Genomic DNA, 22,510 nt, shown 5'->3' with positions numbered 1-22,510 from the left:
TAATTTCGCTCTTCAGACGCAGTTGTCTGCAAAAAAAATCTGCCGATGATGCTTACGATAGCAATTAAATGGTCTTTGAACCCAATTCAGCAGCATTTCAGCATTTTATCTAATATTTTCGATACAGAACAAAGTTTAAGATTTATTTTGATTATTCATTGTTTTTTTGAAAACGAAAACAAAACGAAAGAAAAACAACAACAAAAAAACCAAAACAAGTTTTCATTTTACTTTTTGTGCCGGAATTGGTATCGTTTGGCAAGCACTGTAGCCGTAAATGCCGAATACTAGAACTCCAGCTTGTTGATTGGTGGTGGTAGTCAGTGGCACTACTTAAGAATTAGTACAATATTAGAGCGCCAAGTGAAAACATATCGAGCGGAATACTACTACAAACGATTTCCAATTGTAATGCGTCGAAATTCAGCGATAACTGCCTGCTTGACAGGTCCCGGTTCGGTGGACTATAGTATATTTCAGCGTACCACAAATGATGCGTCAATTAATTTACAATTCAGCGAATTAACATATGAAACTGAAAGTAATTTGTATTTTTTGTGATGATTTGTATTTTTTGTTTTTGTGATGATGATTTGTATTTTTGGTGTTATATATAAAAAATTAAAGTAAAGAAAAAATAATGAAAATAAAATCAACATTTTGAAAAGTGCTAAATTGATTTTGAAAATATTTTATTAATTATTATTCTGGAAAAATTAATATTTAAAAATGTTATTAAAATAATTAATTATTAATAATTAATTATTATTAAAAAAATAAAATATTTAAAATTTTATTAAAAAAATTTCATCCGCTAGATTCCAAAAAAATTGTTAATGGTGTTAGTGGTATATTTCGTTCCAATGAATTGACAGCCATTATTGGTCCTTCGGGATGTGGAAAAACAACATTATTAAATCTATTGTCAGGTTATCGGTAAGTTTTAATCTGCAGTGCATTTATATTTAAGTAATACCTTTATTACCTCAGAAAATGCAAAACATTGTTGCAGCATTTTGGTCATTAAAACCTTTTCAATAGCGGAATTATTTTGCTTATTTAAGCATTTTTAAGGTGTCTTTTTTACTTTTCCAGTTAGATTTATTCAGAATATTTTACTCTTTCTTACGAAAATAGAGCAACAAATAAAAAAGAAAACTTATAGTAAAATCGAGCAGAATTACAACTTAAAAGTTTCCGCAACCTTAAATGAAAATAAAATGAGAAAATAAAATTGTAAAAAGTGACAAAATGTATATTTTTTTACGAAATGAAAAATAAATATAGAAATTGAATAAATTGTGAAATAGATTTTAAATGAGAACGAGTGGACAGTCCATTGTTTGGCAATGTTTACAAATTTTAACTTTAATCGTCTGATTTTCAAAGCAATTGGATTGTGATTACTTGAGGAAATTTTGGAATAAATTTAGTATTAATAGTACGTTTACATTCTCTCACATACAAACTATAGAAATGTATATCAGGACTAAGATAACATTTTTAACTTTTTTCAGTAAAAATTGCTGACATTTATAGTACATTTGCATTGTACCGGATTTCGTTAATTCGGTCATTAAATTCGTTAAATTGTAAATATACATATGTCAAAGAAATCCTCATAAAGTCCTAATGAAAATGCCATTTAAAAGTATTTATAATAAGCATTAACATTATTTAATTTAACATTTATCAAAAAACCAACACACAAGAGTTCCGTTCCCGAACCTAAAATAATCTACTAATTTTACAAGTTTTGCAACTTTTTACTCGAAAACCGTTCCTGAAACCACACAACTGGTAAAACACTGAATCAAATTTAAGATAGCACAAAACAAAATGTAAACTTTTGACTTTAAATAACAACGCCTATTAATTTTTCTATATATTTTATCTGATAATAAAAACAAACAAATAAAAAGAATCAATATTTTTAATAAATTCATGGAATTTGTTTTGTTTATTCTATATAACAATTAAATATTATACATAATTTCCACACAGAAATTAGTACAACATTCTAAATAGTAAAATGTATGTTGGAAATTTATTAAAATTAATATTATAAAATAAAAAAAAAAATATTTCGTTACCATTCGAATATAAATGCCTACACACAGTTTCGGTGATTATGTTTTTTTTTAAGAATTTGTTAATCAAACCGGAAAAGATAAACATATTTATTCGTTATAGAATATTCTACATTTTCAATGATATTTTTTTTTCGTTTATTCTAATTATGCTAATTTCTATCTCGAAAAAAACATCTGGGAATAACAAAACGAATGCTGAGCACACAAATAAGAATTACAAATAACCGAATAAAAAATAAAAGAAAGTTCCAATCTAGATTAAATTTACCAAGATCGTTAAAAATGTGCAAATTTAAAGCAAATCTTAAAATACATTCGTAAATGGCATTTAGATTAGAACTTTTTACCGTTTAAAAAATTTAAATTTAAACCCACTGGGTTTACGGAATCCGACACAATGTAAAAGCACTATAACAGTTTACAAATTTCTTGCGATAATAGGTATGTCTGTTTACTCAATATTTGTACAAATTGTTATTGCATGTTGTTCGTTTACGCAAAATTCCAATAAAAGAGAGTTGTGTTACCGAGTATTTGCAAATTCTTACTATGTAACATCAGCTGATATTTTATCAGCTGTTTTGTAAACAAATTATCAGCTGTTTTGTAAACAAATTACTTTTTCTCTTTTTAGTTTATACTCTCAGTAAATTCTCTTTTTTTAACAAATGAATACCAAGAGAAAAAATAAATGTTACAAAAATGAAAAAAAAAAACAAATTGCTTGACATCAATTTGTTTACAGATCATAAAAAAAGAGCTAATTGACTATCAGCTGATGTTATTGGAGAATCTTTAATGGGTAAATTTTTCTTGTATGCATTTACAAATACTCAGTAACACAATTCACTTTCTTCTACTGGACTTATACGTAAACGAAAAACATCCAGTAACAATATGTATAAACTATCAAGTAAACGAACACTCCTATTATAAGATATTACACTAGACTACAGTTTTTATTAATTTCGCCAAAAAATTCTACTTTTTATTGTGACATGTGTTCTTATACATATCTAGGTTCGTTCGTTTACTCAATAATTTGTACAAATTATTACAAAATGTTGTTCGTTTACCCAAAAGTCCTGTAATTTGTGTTATAAATTATCTTACAAGGAAAAATTTACTGAGTAAGAATTTTCTTGTGCCATCAGCTGTTATTTAATCAGCTGTTTTGTTATGTTTTGTAAACAAATAACAAAATTGTTGTCATGCAAATTGATTGTTTTGTAAATTTTATTAGGATTTTGTATTATTAAACATTAAAATGGACGAAGAAAACTAAAGTATTTATTTTCCGCTTGTTATCCATTTTTCTGCTTTTTGTTTGCGCCAAATTGTGTGTTGTTGTAATCAGCTGTGTCGATACAACATTTTTACTGGATGTTGTTCGTTTACTTTTTGCAATTTTCTCTCTTCCAAACGAAAAATGTATATTTTACTCTCTGCAAATTATTACTGAGTAAATGTTACTGGGATAGTGAACGAACGGACTTTCTGACCTATGAAAGTATCGACTGAAAATTGCCACAGAAATTATGAAACCATTGAAATGTGTATGTACATATAACCATAGTATAATTATTACAAGGTAGGGTACATGGTATAATAATAGAAGGTAACAGCAAGTGTTGTTGTACAAAAAACGGGAAATTTGTTGTTGTACTTCTACTAGTGTCAACTCATTTCTGTAAATAAACAAACAAATCTCATCAAATTATTTTTATTTTGAAAAATGTATATTTTACTCTCTGCAAATAAAAATTGAAAAATATGAATGAAAATCTAAAATTTATATTTCTATCTATTCCACATCTTTCCTATAATTGAGCCATTGCCATATATATGTGTAACACATATGAAAATGCTTGGAATAGCGAGTTATTCCTTGAAGAAAGATTTGCTTCCTCAAACTTTCCCAGCTGGCAGATTGAGTAAATTGAATACAGGAGCACATTTAATAAAGAACAATTTTAAATTGTATGCGTTCCCAATTTTCCTGTTGGGTGATTTTTAAAAACATAATTTGTCAAATTCATATTGACACTAGTATAACGTTGGAATCAAATCAGCTGGGATTTGCTGTTACCTTTTGTAATTGTACCATGGGTAGGGTACAGCTACCAACTGATTCTCAAGGTGGCTTGTTCCATCAAATCAAAATACATATTTTGTGTATGTGTGTATTGTTTTGAATACTATGTCAAATAAATTGAAATATATTCAAGTTTAATTGAAATGAAAATTATGTTTTTAACATGTTCGTCTGGAAGTAATTACATTGTTATGGATGAAACAAACATTTGATGGTATTCCCTACTGGATTTTGGGAAGAAATCATAACCTTTCATCCATTTTTCGCGTTTTTATAAACACAAACACTTGTTGCGTATATTATTTTATTTTTGACAGAAGCCACACGTGCATAGTTGCTTTTTTGTTATTCGCCTCAAGCTGCCCTACCTTGTATTATTGTACCATGCATATAACCACGACACAATGAATATGTAGTCCATTTAGCGCAGCTGATGTCTTGATTAACTGTCAAAGTGGGTAATTTCTACTTGAATTCGATGTGCAGTGTTGCCAACCATTTGAACTATTATATGGAAAAATTTGACAGATAATCGAGACAAAAACAAAGGTTTTTGTTTTGATACATCACCTTATTATTGCACCATGCATATAACTAAACGAACAACAGGTGATTGTCAACTTTATATAACTTTAATACTAGGATTTGGTAACTCGATTAAAAAATCAATTCGATGAAAAAGACATGATCTAAAGACGCCTTTAAAAATTAAATGTAAAATTAAACTGGTCGATATTTTATAAAGATATGTGGTCTCTGTACAGAATTAGGCTACCTTAAGACTACTAAATCCAAACAGTTTTAAACGTCACTTTTATAGCGAATACGCCACGTTAATTTTGATCACAAATCCAGTGAATTATATTTGACGTTCACGCAATAGAATTGACATATGAGTGGATTTCATAAATCTAAACGTACCTTAATCGATCCAATTGTTATTTATAATAACATGTGGTTTCTATATAGACGAATTAGATTGTAATAAAGATCTGTATTTTCTATATAGAAGAAATGTTGTCTTAAAAATGATCTGTGTTCTCAACACAGGTAAAGTGTTCACTTTTTAGTATCATTATCGACTACAAATGTGCCAACCTAAACGTTTATACATATTTTAAACTAGTTCTCACCTTTCTTTTACGTTTTCGTTCGGTTCCATGTCTGCACATTCTTTTGATCAGCATTCGTTTTATTTCCAGATGTTTATTATTATTATTTTTTAAGACAATAGAAATTTACATAATGAGATTACATTGTATTCTATCTTGTATACGATTATCTGTTCTTTTGATTTCCGGTTTGATTAACATTTTTTGTATTCGAGTGAAAACGAAACCCACTCTTTTAACCAACAGAAATTTATTAATAATATATGTATTGCTTTAATAAATATTATTAAATAACAGTATTTGCAATAATTAAATTTGTTTGTGTCTTTATATACACATGTATGTATGCTAATATATGTATATTACATTTTACGTAGTTAAAAAATATTTCCATTCGCTGTCTATCACTCGTCGTATTACGGAGAATGCGAATTATGCATAATAATTAATTGCTATACGTATTTAACGAAAAATTCCATGAATTTATTAGAGAAAATTTTGATTTGGGGTGTTTTGTTTGTTTTTTAATTACCAGATGAAATGGATATACAAAATTGATAGGTGATGTAATTTAACGGTACATGTTTCAAAGTTGTTACATTTAATAATATGTATAATACAACAATTGCAATCAATTTAAATAATCTATAATATTATTCATAAGCTAATGAAATATTAGGTAATATTCTACATTTATTTCACGATCATGTTAATGCCACTGAAAATCACATCAGTGACATCTTTCCTAATAAATTTGACGTATGATCAAACGAGTTGACAATCTAAATTACGCATTTTACTAAAACAGGTTTGATGTTGATTATTAAAGTTGATTTTTTCATTGGATGTTGTTTGTTTACGCAAAAGTTTACTAAAAGAAAGTGTAGTCGAATATTCTGGATTATCAATAAAATATCTTTGAAAATATATCAATCAATATGGTAGCAAAGATTCTGGTGATAACGCTGAAATAGCAGACATGTTTGCAGATTTCTTTCAAAGTACTTACTCTACATTCACATTAAACTCTAATTATGCTTTTAATATTGATAAAATAAACAATTTCCCTACTTTTCTTCTAACAGAAGATGAAGTGTTGAATGGTTTAGTGTCAATAAAGTATTGTTGCTCCCCAGGTCCTGATGGAGTACCTGCGAATATATTGAAAACTTGTGCTTGTGAACTATATAAGCCCCTCACTGCTATTTTTAATCTTTCGCTATCTACAGGATATTTTCCTCTGTTCTGGAGATCTATCCACTTACATAAGTCTGGTAGCAGAAATGTTATTGAGAATTATAGGGGTATTGCAAAATTAAGCGCCATTCCAAAACTTTTCGAACTTCTAGTATCACGTAGAATAATTCATTTCGTTTCGCCAATAATTTCACCTTGTCAACATGGTTTCATAAAAGGGAGATTGACTTTAACTAATCTGATGGAATTAACATGCCATGCACACCATGGATTTTATACAAAGCAACAAACAGATGTAATTTACACTGATTTTAGTGAAGCGTTTGATACGGTGTTACACAAACTTTTATTATTTAAAATTGACGTCATGGGTTTTTCATTCAAAATTTTGTCCTGGATTTCATCCTACTTGCAAAACCGTACTCAAAGCGTGTCTTATAATGATATTTTCTCTAAAAATATTTATGTTCATTCTGGAATCCCTCAAGGTAGCCATTTAGGTCCATTATTATTTGTGTTATACCTTAATGATCTTCCATCAGTGATTAAATTTTCTAAAGTGTTGATGTAAAACTTTTCAGAAATTTAGACTCACAAAATCAAGCCCTTACTCTACAAAATGATTTGCACTCTCTTGAATACTTGTGCAGTATTAACGGCATGTCACTAAATCTTAAAAAATTGTAAAAAAATTATGCCTATCTAAATGTCGTTCAATTTCTACCGATTATTTTATAGGATCTTACAAATTAGATAATGTTGACTCCTTTGTTGATCTTGGCGTTATCTTAGATGATAAATTGCGATTTAATTTGCATATTAAGTCATGCGTAAATAAAGCCAAATCTTTACTAGGATTCATAAAACGATGGTCTAAAGAGTTTGACGACCCTTATGTGACAAAACGTTTATTTGTTAGTCTAGTTCGGCCTACATTAGAATATGGACGTGTATTGTGGAGTCCGTTTTACAGTTGTTAGAATAAAATCGAATCTGTCCAAACACAATTCCTCTTATTTGCTCTTAGAGGTTTGCCTTGGAGTACAGTTGAAGCACTCCCCCCTTATGAAAATCGTTTAAAACTTATTAATCTTCCAACACTAGAACGAAGACGTTTAATGCTAAGATCTATATTTTTAATAAAACTTTTACGCGGTCAAATTGACTCGAAATTTTTAATCGGTGAAATCAAGTTTAATGTACCTGCACGTCTTACTCGTAATTATATATTCCTTTATCTTCCTTTAGTGAGATCTAATTATGAGTTATGTAATTTTAGATCACTATGTGAAACATATAACAACCTGTATAATCGCATCTCTTTATCTGATCCAATACATGTAATAAAAAATTCTATTCTACGTTTAGAACTGTAGAGTGCAAGCAGTTGCCAGATGTTTGTGTTTGTCCTTATTGTTCTGTTGAATTAACTTTAAATTGTAACCGGCTGATGTTTTCTGTAGCCGGGGTTCCCAAAATTACTAACCCTCCATAATCCGGATTATGGGGTGTACATTCTCCCTACGTTATGGGGAGGAGGCCCTCTCGGCCGGCAGGGGCGAGTAAGAGTGGCGTGGGAACGATCGAAAGACTAGTGCTGATTACAAAAACAAGCTGATATGACCGATAAAAAATTAAAAGAAAGCGCGGAACTGTTTTAAAATGCTTAATAGAAGAAATATTTGAACTACTCTAAAAACTGCAAGAATCTTCTATTGATCGAAATAGTTTTTTTTTTTTAATTGCAAAACATTTTCTATAATTTTAAACAATAAATTGGTCTGTTCCCGTAATTTAATTTTTTAAATAACGAATTTTCCTCTATGATATCGAAGAAAATGGTAAAATCTATAGATTCTTGCAGTACGGGAACAGACCAAATGTGTGGCATTCTTGAAATAATGAAGTAAAATTCTCAAAAAAATTTTGAAAATATTAATTGGAAAATTACCACAGAAATTATCAAAGCGGTAAAATGTGTATGTATACGTTAAAAAATAACAGTAAAAAAATTTACATTCTGGTTAGGATTTGATATCTCGATTTACAAATTGAGTCGATTTAGAAGGTATAATCTAAACGCGCCTTAAAAGAAGAACATACAATAGGGAGTGCCAAAGTCGTATTATCCAAGGGAAATTGCAGTAATAAGTAATTTTTGCAGAACATTTTCAATATTAGGTGTGTCTGGTTACTTTTTCAGTAACATTTAGTCATTAAGTTCTAGTTCAGAGAGTATGCCGTTTTTATTCTCTTTTGCGATAATGCTGAGAAAAGTAAACAGACAAAATTTAGTAAGATTTAGCAAATAAACAACTGATTCAAGAAAACATTTTATTTGCGAACAAATAAATTACGAACACTATTATTTGTATTGCATTTAATATTAAAAATAAAATGTACAATAAAAGAAACATTGATTTGATATGTTCCCCGGGAACATTTAAGCTTCTGGCATCAATACATTGCCCTCTTTCTGGAACTTGCCTAAAAATATAAAGAATTAGTTCCTTCCATTTTCTGTAATATTTATACACATTAACTTCAAATTGAACTTTGCAAATTAAAAAAAAGGTTTTGAATAATTTTTGTGTTTGGTCATAAAACAGCTGATCCAAAAATGGATGAGTTTGCAAAATCTTACTGCATAAAATTCTTTCAGTAAACTCCAGTATGTTTTTTGTTGTTGACCTGTCAAACTTGCTCTCTCACTTGACTCTCTTTTACTGGATTTTTGGGTAAACAGACAACATTTAGTAACAATTATTACAATATCGAGTAAACAGGCAGAGCTATTAGGTATGTTCGTTTACTCAATAATTTCTGCAAATTTTTACTGGATGTTGTTTGTTATCCAATAAAACATAGAGAATTGAGAGAGAAAATTTAACAGTTGTTTTACTGAGTACTTGTTGGGAAAATTTAGGCGGTAAAGATTTTTCTGTAATATCAGCTGATATTTTATCAGTTGTTTTAATAAAATTTGTAAACAAACAAAACAATTTGTTTACAAAAAAAATTGAATATTAGATGAATTTTTTTGTACTAGGTGTTTAGACTACTAACGATTTCAAACGTCAATTCCATAGCGTGAACGTCACGTTGATCCTCTTCAAAATCCAGTGGATATTTGACGTATACGCTATGGAATTGACATTTGAGATCGCACGTTTATATCATTAAACATTAAAATGGAAAAAGAAAACGCAATTACCAATAAAAATAAATAATATAAATAAGATTATATCTAGCTTTTCACGGTTTCATTAAAAATTCTAATAAAAATTAGGCATTTATACCGTACCAAACTTTTTGTTGTTGTAATAAGCTGTATCGATACAACATTTTACTGGATGCTGTTAGTCTACTTTTTGGAATTGTCTGCATTTTTCCTTTTTACTCCAAGTAAATTTCTACTGAGTGAATGTGACTGGAAAAGTGAAGGAACATGCCTATTGTATGTGTGAAAACATGTATCAGCTGACGGTCATTTAAATTATCTTAAAACGTGTGTAAATAACCTTAATAATTAACCATAAATCTACATAATTTAAAGGGTATATATCAATGTGCTATTAACATCCTCTATAATGACTTTTTTGACATATATGCAATAGATTTGACAATTTTGATCTATCCAATTTACAAAATCCAGTGCAATGTAAGTATACTACAGATTGATTGATTATTTGTCTGTTTACATAGTTGTGAAAATTTTCATAAAATTTACAAAATGTAAATGGAAAACAATTTAGATTAATGGGGGATTCTTGAAAGTTTTGGAACAGAGTAAATATAAGTTCCGTTCCAGAACCTAAAAGAATCTACTAATTTTACAAGTTTTGCAACTTTTACATGAAAATCGTTCCTGAACCCACAAAACTGAACCAAATTTAAGAGAACACAAAAAAAATTGCGTTCTCCTTATAAACTTTTTACTCGAAAAATTTGTCCGAGTAAAAATGGTAAACAGCCAATGCCAATTTCTGATTGGCCGTTATGTTGATTTTGAAGTATTGCCATCTAATTTTGACATATTTACTAAATATGCGTTTCCGAACTTTTCAAATTATTTTGTTCTCTGAGAGCGATTTTGAAATTTTTCCCTTTTACTAGTTTTACTATTAAAAAAGTACTGGAACAAACCAAAAGTTAAACCGGTAAAAAATCTAATATAAATGTCAGCACTTTTTACTGAAAAAGTTATCTTAGTCCTGATTTATATTTGACAACCTTAGTTGCCTCAATTCTATAGTTTGTATGTGAGAGAATGGAGGTGAATGGAAACCACTCTCGTCCACAAACTGACAATTCGAAGTAAAATTGCCTAATAGTACGTTTACATTTAACCGGATTTCGTTGACCCAGTGGGTTTGAAATTTCAATTCCTTTGAATATATGTCAAATAAATCCTCATAAAGTAGGTCAACCCGGTAAAAAGTTCTAATGTATATGCCGTTTGAAACGGCATTTACATTAGAACTTTTTGCACCCTTAACCTACTTTATGGGTTAACTAAATCCGGTACAATGTAAACTTACTATAAAGTAATTTTGGTATTATTTTCCTTATTAAAAAAATTGTCTATTTTCTTTCTTACAGAATCCGCAAAACATCCGGTGAAATTCTAGTCAATGGCGAACCACAAAATATGAAACAATTTCGCAAAGTATCACGCTATGTCCTACAAGATGATCACATTAGTCCCTACTTCAGTCTCATGGAGACAATGATGTTTGCCAGCGAACTGAAATTGGATACGAAATTTACAATGGAACAACGGCAAAAAGTTATCTATGAAATTTTAGATATTTTACATTTGCGATCACAGGTCAATACGATGATTGCAAATTTATCGGGTGGACAGCGGAAACGTTTGTGTATTGCCTTGGAGCTAATTGATAATCCGTCAGTATTATTTTTAGATGAACCAACGACGTAAGTATTTCGAAATTATTATATAAATGCAGATTTTGTAAAAAAAAACTATTTTTCAGTGGCCTAGATGAATTCTCCGCCTCGCAATGTATACGACTTTTGAAGAAGTTGGCCAAATGTGGCCGAACCATAATTTGTTCGCTGCATTGTCCCTCGGCCACACTGTTTCAGATGTTCGACAAAGTCTATGCCATGTCGGGTGGTCAGTGTATATATCAGGGTGCGGTTAACGATATTGTGCCATATTTACAGCAGTTCGATTTAAATTGTCCCCAGACATATAATCCCACAGATTTTAGTGAGTATGATTTAAATAGGATTTCGAAAATTATTTCAAATTTTTAATAATTTTTACTTTTTATCTTCCTAGTTATCGAAGTGGCAACAAAAATCTATGGTGATTACAACAAAGAATTGGTGGCAACAATTGAAAATGGCAAAATTGCCAAATGGATACCCACGTCCCCCAATAAGTTAGACAATTTTGAAATGTTGCATTCCAAATCATTGGAATCCAAACCCTATTTGGATAATTTAAGCGAAGAGGCAAAGAAAAATACGGCGACTCCTTTCCGCAATTCATGGTGGTGTGAATTTAAAATTTTATTTTTCCATATTTTAAATCAAATGTGGCGTGATAAGGTAGAGTATATTGAAAAAATATTCTAAATAATAAAAAAAATCTAATATTATGTTGCATTTCTTTGCAGTCAAATTGTAAAATGAGAATTGTTATACATATCCTGTCATCGCTTCTAATTGGTTTCACTTATACGAAGGTCACAAGCAATGCTAGCGTTAGCATTTTTACCTATCATCTGTCGATGATAATTATTATTAAATACTTTTTCTTGCCGATGACACCGCTGCTGGCATGTGGTGAGTAAATTTAATTAAAATTTATACGAGTTCAGAAGTAACCAAGGCGGTGGAATCCACCCTGCATTCGGAAAACGTTTTAATTCCGCAATACAGTGGTCCTCTATATCTGTATATCATATCTGTTTCATTTCATGTTGTAATTGTAAAAATTAGATAATAATAATGCCTTTGGTTCTCCTGAATTATCGCGACTGAACTATGTATTTTCAATATCCCTCATCCCATTAATATATATTTTAATTTTTTTATTTTTTTTAATTTTCAGTGCCACGTGATATGATGTATTTGCGGCGAGAATACTTTAATCAATGGTATCGTTTAAGTTCATACTTTATGGCCCTGATATGTGCCCAACTGCCTATGCTGAGTTCGATGGCAGTGCTTGGTTCAGCAATAATCTATGTCTCAAGTGGTCAACCGATGGAATTATATCGTTTTATGTTCTTTGTTGGCATTTCATTTTTAATATCCCTGATGGCATCGAGTTTTGGTTTGCTATTCGGTTCCAGATTTAATGTGGTGGTAAGTAGATATCGAACAAGATCTATTAATACCGGAAAACAGCTGTTTTTTCTCAAGTGTCAAAAACTTTGACAATGAATGAAGTTATCAGCTGCGCTAAATGGACTACCTATTTATTGTTCCATGGCCTGATCTAGAACAAGGATAGAACAAGGTTATCCATGGAGACCAGCTGCATCTCCAGATTGCTGTGAAAATCCATTATTGTGAATTGACTTCCATTATAAAAAGATAAACAAAGTTCAATTTTTTTGGCATTAGACTTAGAGAAAAACAGCAGACTTTCGCTTTTTGGGTGAACTTATTGATAGATCTTGATCTAGAAGAAAATTCAACAAATATATATAAATATATATATATATATATATATTATAACTCATTTTCCCCCATTCTTTCCAGCACGCTCTCTATTTGGCCCCCTATGTCATGGTACTGATGGTTGTAATAGCATCCTATACTGCCGAACGTAATGATCTCTCGATATGGGAACAACTAATGGTCTATAGTAGTTTCCTCAAATATGCCTTGGATGGTTATCTATATGCGCTGTTAGATTTTAATCGTAAGGATTTCCCTTGCCCACCGTCCGAATTGTTTTGCATAACCTCAAAACCTAAATATATTCTTAAATTAGCCGGTAGTTTAAGACCAAGTTATATATTCTCTGTTCTAGGTATGTTTGGTTTCTATGTTCTATTCACCTTCCTATCGTATATGATATTTAAACAACGTTTAGCAAATCATAGAAATTCTAAAGGTAAATTGGCGAAAATTTTTAGGAAAATATTTAATTTTAGATTAGTTAAAATGTAAGTAAATATATTTTTTATAATTGTTAATTTGTATGTAATAATAAAATACATTTTTTGTAGAAAATAAAAAATAATGTTTTTTTTATTAATTTCCCAAAATTATATTTCTACCTCTTTATGAGAAAGCTTTCATATTTTAAAACAGCTGTTTTAAGGAGCTTTTATTTTAATTGAGTACGGATATAAAGAGTTGCCAGTATGCTAGGTTTTTTTTTTGACTTGAAATCCCTCTAATAAAATAAATAAATTGTAATAAATTAAAATTAAGTATAGTTTCATCTGATAATAGTAAAATCGGTATTAAAAAGTCAAAATTATAAATCATACTGTAAAAAATTCCAATCAGATTTTAATATATGCAAAGAGCATTATCGACGCTGTCACGATGGGCCAAGGCTAACGGCCTTGCAGTAAATCCAACAAATACAGAACTGGTTAATGTTCACTAGGAAATGTAAGCTCGGCGTCTTTGCTCTATCAACAATGGATGGAGTGTAGCTTCATACGTCGCCCGAAGCAAAATAACTTGGCACAATCCTGGACTGTCAACTACGATGGAATAGGAACTGGCGAAGAGAGGACAGATTGCACTCTATGCATACAAGAACTCCAGCGAGAAAAGCTGGGGGCTAAAACCATCGACTATACACTGGTTGTATAACACGGTGGTAAGGCCCATCATTTCCTATGGTTCGCTTGTTTGGTAGCACTGCTTGCGCCACAATTCGACATCCACCAAACTAGACAAGGTACAAAGAGCCGCCTCGATTCTAATAACTGGAGCCGCGAGAAGCACCCCACAAGTCGTTATCCCTAGTAGAGACGACTGGAACCGTAGTAACCCTCCTTTGGACGGTTTGGCTTTCTTTACAGACGGACCCAAGATAAAAGAAGGTACAGGGGCCGGCGTCTACTGTGAAAGGCTAGACCTTGAGCTCACCTACAAGCTGGATAGCAACTGTAGTGCTTTCCAAGCTTAAATCTTCGCTATTTGGAAGCAGCGGAATTGATAAAAAGTCTGGATGCAGAGATCGTTGATCTGGTGACTCTGCGGATCTCTGTGGATAGTTAGGCGGCTTTTAAAGCCATCAAATCCTGTAATATCAAATCTGATGTTGTCCTCGAGTGTAGAGCAGTTTTGGGAACACTCACTTACAGCTTTCGGCTGTGTTTGGTACCACCGTGACACGTGGGTAATGAAAAAGCAGACAAATTAGCTAGACGAGGATCTCAATCTACAGATCTAGCAATTCATGCCCAGTCCTGGCCTACAGACGGCACAGACTAGTGGGTGCTTACTTTCCACTGAGTCTTAGGTTCTTCTCAACAACGGAACCTGCTCTAATCTACACCATCATTAGAAAACTAAAGTGGTTAGGAAAGTGGTACCTTGACACGTAATATATATTCTTTCCGATCTCTATAGCCATCGATACTATATCATAATAACCTTCTCGCACTTCCTTGTAAGCTTCTCATCTCTTTCTATCCCCCCTTCTTTTCTCCCCATAGATCTCTCCATATCTGATGGTCTCAGAGTGCTGCAACCACATAAGTGACTGCACATCGTCAAACCAAACCTAGCTTCAATAATAAATAGAAAGTGGACAAGTTGAAGAAGGAGTAAAGACGAAAAAAAAAACGAAAACTGCGCCTGTTCTGTACAACGTGCGCACATTCCACGTGCAGATTCGCAGATTGTGGTCCTTTATACGTTTGCGGGGGTCTTTTACATTAGGGGGTTTCGTTGCTTTTTCATAGTAGAAAGGGTTTTCCGAGTGTGGGCAATTAACCCAACGTCTCCACCCAGCGGGTGATGAAAGTAGCTACCCCAGGTGACACTGCGGGGAGGTCAGTGTCCACAATTGAGATGAAAGAGGCCGTACTATAAATTCCAAGATTTTGACACGCCCAAATATTTTATCTTTAAATATCGCAGCCTATATTCATCTTCAAGCCTACTTGAAAATCTATAAAAAATAAACCGAGCTTATTTTCTTTAAAACCTCTTTAAATATTTACACGCTTCTTTTCGTATACTACTACTTGACCCTGTCTTCTATGGACCAAAACAAATCTATAGAAAAATTAAACCTCCTCATAATCTTTAGGTTAGGGATGTAAATTTTATGAAAATACATCGGATTTTCAATACTTATTAAAAAAATCCCATTTCTTTAAAAATCCCAAATTCTGGCAACACTGCAGCCTAATAAAAACAAATTGTTTTTCATTTCTGATAAGAACGCAATTCTCTTTTACTCTCATTTTGTGATAATAAATCAACAAATAAGAAATAAAAAAAGAAACATTTATAAACTATCTGGTGACCGGCAGAAACTCAATCAGTTAAACAAAACGATTTCAGAAGACGACAACTTCCTTGGTCGATTGCTTCGTCTAATTTATTTCTGAATATTTGTCCCATTTTGTGGCCGGTTACTTTGTCTAACAGCGCACCATGCATTTCGGTATTGTAGGTAGCGGTGTTATTGGTCTAACCACTGCTTTGGAACTGCAAAATAATTTTCCCAATGCCAAAGTGACCATTTTGGCTGATCGTTTTAATGAAGATACGACCAGTTATGTGGCAGCTGGAATATTTAGACCTGGTACCAGTTTTATGGGTCCAACACAAGAGATAACACAGTAAGTTTATATAGTAAAATAACGGTTGGTATTATTTTGAATAATTTTTTTCTTTTTGCAGACAATGGATAACTGATGCCTTCCATTATTGGGATGATATTCGCCGTTCGAGCAAAGCATCTTTGGCAGGTGTATGCCAATTATCAGGTTATATATTCTCCAGTACATCTCCTTCGATAGTAAGAGTAAGTAGTAGTGACCAATTGAGATATGCATGCAGGGATGTATGTATATAGTAGATGTATATATATTTCTAGATTATATTTTTCCAAAGTGTTACTGATAAGATTTGTGTACCTCTGTCTGCAAAAGATTCTTAATTGATTTTAGTGTCGATTATGATAAGCATTTCCTACAGCTAGCTATACAATAATTAAATGTTAATTGTTATTGCCTTAAAAATGGTTGGCAAAAAAAAGAAAAAAAAATAAACAAGTTCGAGTAGTAGGTATAAATTCAATATCGATTGGAAATATAGATCATTATCGAAGATGTAAACAAGGGAATATGGGGGTAGAATGAGAATATAATAATGATTGGAAACATTGATAATTATGTCACAATTTTTAATAAATTTAATAACGAATGAAGACTGACCTATTTGGAAAACATATATCTATTTTCAATTCAATTGAATTAAAATTTAAAATGTATTCGATTTGTGTTCGTTTTGATTGTGAATTATAATGAAATAATTATAAGTAATGCATTCTTCAAATCTTCTCTAATTTGAACTAAATGTGGCCGCTGTAGTTTTCGCATTTTTATGACATTTCTTATCAAAAGAAACGCTATGTTCCTAATTGCCTACTGATACCCTAAGAAATTTGTCAAAATATTAACAGTTTGCTACAAAACAACAAAAAAATTATTCAGGGGTTCAAATGTACCAATTCTGTTTAGTTCGAGTCCCTGGATCACGAAAATACCTTTGGTTTTTCTGGGTCACTTCGAAAATTAATTGTATAATGGTAAATGTAGAGAAAAACATGGTCTCATAGATTTTTAATTTGAGACGCGAATTATATATTTGCTTTATTACGGATTTATATTGTTCTTATTTTCTTTCAGTACAAAAATGTGTATAAGTCATCCATTTTTTAACCGATTCTAAGAGATGGAATCTTATAGAGATGGAATCTTGAAAATAGGAATTGAGGTAGCTTTAAAAATCTTACTTATGTGCACCAAAGGCACTAAATTGTACTAAATTTGGAACAAGGTATTGGAAATGAACAAATAGATCTGGACTTCTTAAATTGAACTTACGATTACTATTTGAAAGCAGGATTGAGGTAGAAATTTGTACTAAAGGGCAGTAATAGAGGTGGAATTCGAAATTATAGTACAACAAAGCATAAGGTATTCACGATTTCCATATAAAATAATGTTTTTTGTATTTCCTTTCCGCATACGAAGTAGCAGTCACTTTGCTAAAATTCTATGTCGATTTATGATAGAGCTTTGAAAATTTCCACATACATTGCTACTACTCCTAGGACATTTGGTATTGATAATGGAATATATATATAGCCCCCATATAAGGGTACACCAAATGTTCGGTATTTTGTGGATTTTTGGTACGTGTTTGGACTGAATTGGCCTTTATTTGGTACTTAGAGTTTTCATTGGCAGCCACATCTTCCTATCAGAATTCATTAATACCGGTCCACGTTTTGGTATAGCCCACATACAACATCACCCCAGCATTTTCCGTATTTTGGTACCCGTTTTACGATAGCTCCCCTATAATTACAGATTCACATTGTGTAGCAAACCGTTCTTCTACAAACTGGCCAAATTTTTACAGTAGACCCCATATAACGGAACCGACTTTTATTCGACATGTTGAGTGTTATGAGGCAGTTTTTTACCCTAATTGGCTGTAATTTCGTTCTCATTGGGTTATTGCATATCCCACGATATATATATCCAAAAATTCTTAAAAAAAAGTAACTTATAGCCTCTAGCTTCGCTCTTCCAAAAAATCTTTGGAAAATTAGGTAAAATTTTCGATACTTCTCGCCCAAAAATTCCACCGATATTCATACCCCAGCTCCACCAACACATCTTTGGAAAATTAGGTTAAATGTTCGTTACTTCTCGTCCATAAATTCCTGGCTTCACAAAAAAACTTTAAAAAATGCACGCCTATTTTTACCTTTTGCTCCACAAAAAAATATATATTTTTTGTTATTTGAATTTTGCCTTGTAAGGGAAAGTAATTTTTTTAAGTGATTATTTATACTCTTTCGAGTTAAAAAAACACTCTTATTTTCAAAAAAAAAAAAAAAAAAAACAGTAAGGAAAGTAGTAATGTCGGACGGGGCCGACCATATGATACCCTTCACGACTTTGGGTATATTCAACAGATGAGTCCTAACAGACGTTGAAGGGCCATAAACACGAAAATGGATCCATAAACAAGTCATTCTGCAACCTATACTAAATTTTTCATTTGGTCAGATATATATATATATATATAATGTGAACCGATTTCAATGAGACTTGCCAGAGATTAAGAAGAAAAGATATATATGAGCTATATCTAAATATGAACCGATTTTCACCGATTCACGACACGACACACTATGTCCTGAAAATTAAAGACTGTGGTGCACCATTTACATTAAATCGGAGGAAAATATATATGGGAGCTATATCTAAATCTAAATCATTGCGTTATGACAAATTTCGTACAAATCGAAATATATGTAGGGACTTTGATACACCATTTACATTAAATCGGACGAAAATATATATGTGAGCTATATCTAAATCTGGACCGATTTTCAAGAAAACTTAACACACATCATTCTAGAAAAATATATATCTAAATCTGGACCGATTTTCAGGAAACTTGACACATATCATTCTAGACCTAATTCAGTACGCTGTGCCAAATTTCGTGCAAATCGAAAGATATATAAGGACCTTGGTAAAAAATCGACGCCTATTTTCACATTCAGTTCACCGAATAATATTAATAATTATAATTATTTTTAATTCACGCCTATTTATATCTATAGCTCTACTAAAAATTTTTAAAAAAATCCTCTCCTATTTTTACCTTTAGCTCCACCAACAAATATTTAAAAAATCCACGCCGATTTTTACCTTCGGATCTTCTAAAAAAAATCCAAGCATTTTTTACCTTCAACACCTCCAAATATTTTATAAAAAGCACGTCTATTTTTGTCATCAGCTCCACCAAAAAATCTTAAAAAACCAACCCAATTTTGTATCGTTTTCTCCCGCAAAAAATTAAAAATCAAAGCCTTTTTTCAATTTTTATTTTTAGATTTAAAAAAAAATCCACGCTTATTTTTAACATCAGTTCTGCAAAAAAAAACAGTAAAATATGAATCCCTTTTTTATCTTCATCTCGGCCAACAAATCATTAAAAAATCCAAGCCTCCTTCAACAAATCTAAGAATAGTTACATCTTCAGCTCCAACAAAAAATCTTTTTTTTCAACTAAAAAACCTCCAAAAAATCTTACAATTTAGGCTGTATAAAAATTTGTAAATGTTTTTAATACAAGACAATTTTCTTCTTATTCCGACGTATGTCCGATGAAAATCTAGTAATTTATCTTCATTGATTTAATTCTCTTTTCAGAATCATTTTATTGAAAAATTACTACCCATTTATCGTCAAGCCACCGATGAGGAATTGAAATTGTGCCAAGGCAATTGGAAATATGGTTCCTTCTTTACCACCTGTGTTACGGAAAGTCGACTTTTCCTGCCCTATGCCACACAAAAGTAAGTTTACAAAATTTTTTTAATTAATTCTTTACTTAAAACTAAAAAAAATGGTCTTCCTTTCAGATTCAAGGAAGCTGGCGGTGTTGTCTTATTCCATCACGTCAATTCATTGAAAGCTCTTCCCGAAAAATATGACATTGTTGTGAATTGTACGGGTATGGGTGCCAAGGAATTGTGTGGTGATCAACAATTGGTACCCATTCGTGGTCAAGTGTTGAAAGTTCGTGCTCCCTGGATTAAGACAGCATTCTATGGTGATTATGATACATATATTGTACCCGGCTTTGAGACAGTGACTCTTGGTGGTTGTCGTCAATATGATAGTTACAATGCGGATGTTTGTAAATACGATTCAATGGCCATTAAGGAACGTTGCTATAACATGTTGCCAAGTTTGCATAAAGCCGAGGTTGTACGTGAATTGGTGGGATTGAGACCGCACCGCTCTGTTGTACGTGTTGAAAAGGAAATTATGCAACGTTCGGATGATGGCAGCCCAATAGGTCTATTTATATCTTTAGCTACATTAAAAAAAAAATTTAAAAAAATCCTCGCCTATTTTTACCTTTAGCTCCACCAACAAATATTTAAAAAATCCACGATTTTTTTACTTTCAGCTCCACCAAAAAAATTTAAAAAATCCAAGCCTTTTTTACCTTCAACACCTCCAAATATTTCATAAAAAGTACGTCTATTTTTGTCATCAGCTCCACCAAAAAATCTTAAAAAACCACCCAATTTTGTTCACAATTATGGTCATGGTGGTTATGGTGTTACCACGGCTCCGGGTACGGCGAAATATGCTGTTAAATTGGTTCGTGAATTGTTGGTGGGCAATAGTAAATTGTAAAAAAGAAATAGAAATGTGTGATGATGTCAGTTGTTGTTGGAAAGTTAATACAAGAGATTTTGTATTTTTAGATTCCACAACTTGTTTAAATGTTATAAATATTAATATGTTATTATAATTCCAATAAAGATATTTGGTCTGTTCCCGTACTGCAATAATCTACTATTTTTTACTACGATAACACTTTTTTCCTTTATGATATCGAAAAAAATAGTAAAAACTCGTAGATTCTGGCAGTACGGGAACAGACCAATTGTTATATTTTACCTTTTTTGTGTTTTTGTCATAAAAATAAATTTTATAGTTTTGCAATAATTGCCTTATTGGAATACCATGGTACAATTATAAAAGGTAACAGCAAATCCCAGCTGATTTGATTCCAACGTTATACTAGTGTCAATATGAATTTGACAAATTATGTTTTTAAAAATCACCCAACAGGAAAATTGGGAACGCATACAATTTGAAATTGTTCTTTATTAATGTGCTCCCGTATTCAATTTACTCAATCTGCCTGCTGGGAAAGTTTGAGGAAGCAAATCTTTCTTGAAGGAATAACTCGCTATTCCCAGCATTGTCATATGTGTTACACATATATATGACAATGGCTCAATTAAAGGAAAGATGTGGAAGCGATAGAAATATAAATTTGATAGATTTTCATTCATGTTTTTCAATTTTTATTTTGAGGATTCAAAAATATTCCATTTTCAAAATAAAAGTAATTTGATGATAATTTGTTTGTTTGTTTACATTTTTCTGTCAAATGAGTTGACACTAGTAGAACTTACAACAACAATTTTCCATGTGGTTGTTGTATCGTTTTTTGTACAACAACACTTGCTGTTACCTTTTATTATTATACCATGTTGGAATACGATTATTTAGATATCATAACTGTCAAAGATTAAAATTTTACAGTAAGAAAAGGTTATACAAAATTTATTTTTTTATAGTTCGAAGTGATTTTTATGATCCTTGTTTATCTTCAATGATAAAACCAGAACGTTAGAGTTGCTTACTTTATTAAACGTAAGGACTTTTCGAACCTCGCAATTTTATTTGATATTTTGAATTTTAATTGGTTCTAAAAGTTCCCCTCTTAAGTGCAAGCAATTTAGTTAATGGCAGATTTACTACTTCTGTATGAAATGAGTTAGGAAAATAGGACTTAAAATTCCAACTTGCAAGGTTAGTAGCTATTACGTACCAACCGAAAATATACGTACGAATCTGAGTCGATTAATTTAAATTACACATCGTGTTCGCTTGCGTATGAAAAGCAATTATAAATGAGCATCTAAAAATATTTTGATAAATAGTGGATTCATACAGTTTCTTCATAATAACCAGAGGGGCATGGCCGGGCATATATGTATATAGTTTGTTGGAAAAGAAAAATGGAAAAATATATTGACTTGTCTTAATGGGGTGAGGATTTGAGGAGGGTAGTCGTAGAAATTATTATATAGAAAATAAACTTAATTTTGCTGTCTGGAGGGACACCTATTTAGCATTCCGGGACAATGTGCTCTCGATATGAATTGAGAACATTGCTATACCCGTATCTTAGTTGTGGCAGAATCGAAC

The 22,510-nt window shown here is 31.5% G+C and overlaps 2 protein-coding genes across 2 annotated transcripts; both read left to right on the top strand.

Moving 5' to 3' along the window:
• The first annotated feature begins 411 nt into the window (after window positions 1-411).
• LOC133325555 (ATP-binding cassette sub-family G member 4-like) lies at window positions 412-14,631 on the top strand. Its single transcript, XM_061534296.1, has 10 exons — window positions 412-541; window positions 819-936; window positions 11,100-11,435; window positions 11,495-11,733; window positions 11,806-12,077; window positions 12,146-12,314; window positions 12,583-12,839; window positions 13,239-13,512; window positions 14,101-14,306; window positions 14,359-14,631. Exons 1-10 carry the CDS (start codon window positions 412-414, stop codon window positions 14,629-14,631), a joined length of 2,274 nt encoding a protein of 757 aa, XP_061390280.1.
• Window positions 14,632-16,112: 1,481 nt separating this feature from the next.
• On the top strand, window positions 16,113-20,920 carry LOC133325551 (D-aspartate oxidase). Its single transcript, XM_061534290.1, has 5 exons — window positions 16,113-16,300; window positions 16,362-16,485; window positions 19,922-20,067; window positions 20,134-20,549; window positions 20,778-20,920. The coding sequence occupies exons 1-5, from the start codon at window positions 16,113-16,115 to the stop codon at window positions 20,918-20,920; spliced, it is 1,017 nt and encodes a 338-aa protein (XP_061390274.1).
• The last annotated feature ends 1,590 nt before the right edge of the window (window positions 20,921-22,510 follow it).

The sequence above is a fragment of the Musca vetustissima genome, unplaced genomic scaffold, assembly GCF_032173495.1.
Source record: "Musca vetustissima isolate MV318-11 ecotype Yass unplaced genomic scaffold, APGP_CSIRO_Mvet_v1 utg37601, whole genome shotgun sequence".
In the NCBI taxonomy this organism is placed as follows: Eukaryota; Metazoa; Arthropoda; class Insecta; order Diptera; family Muscidae; genus Musca; species Musca vetustissima.
This window is presented reverse-complemented; position numbering and strand designations above follow the sequence as displayed.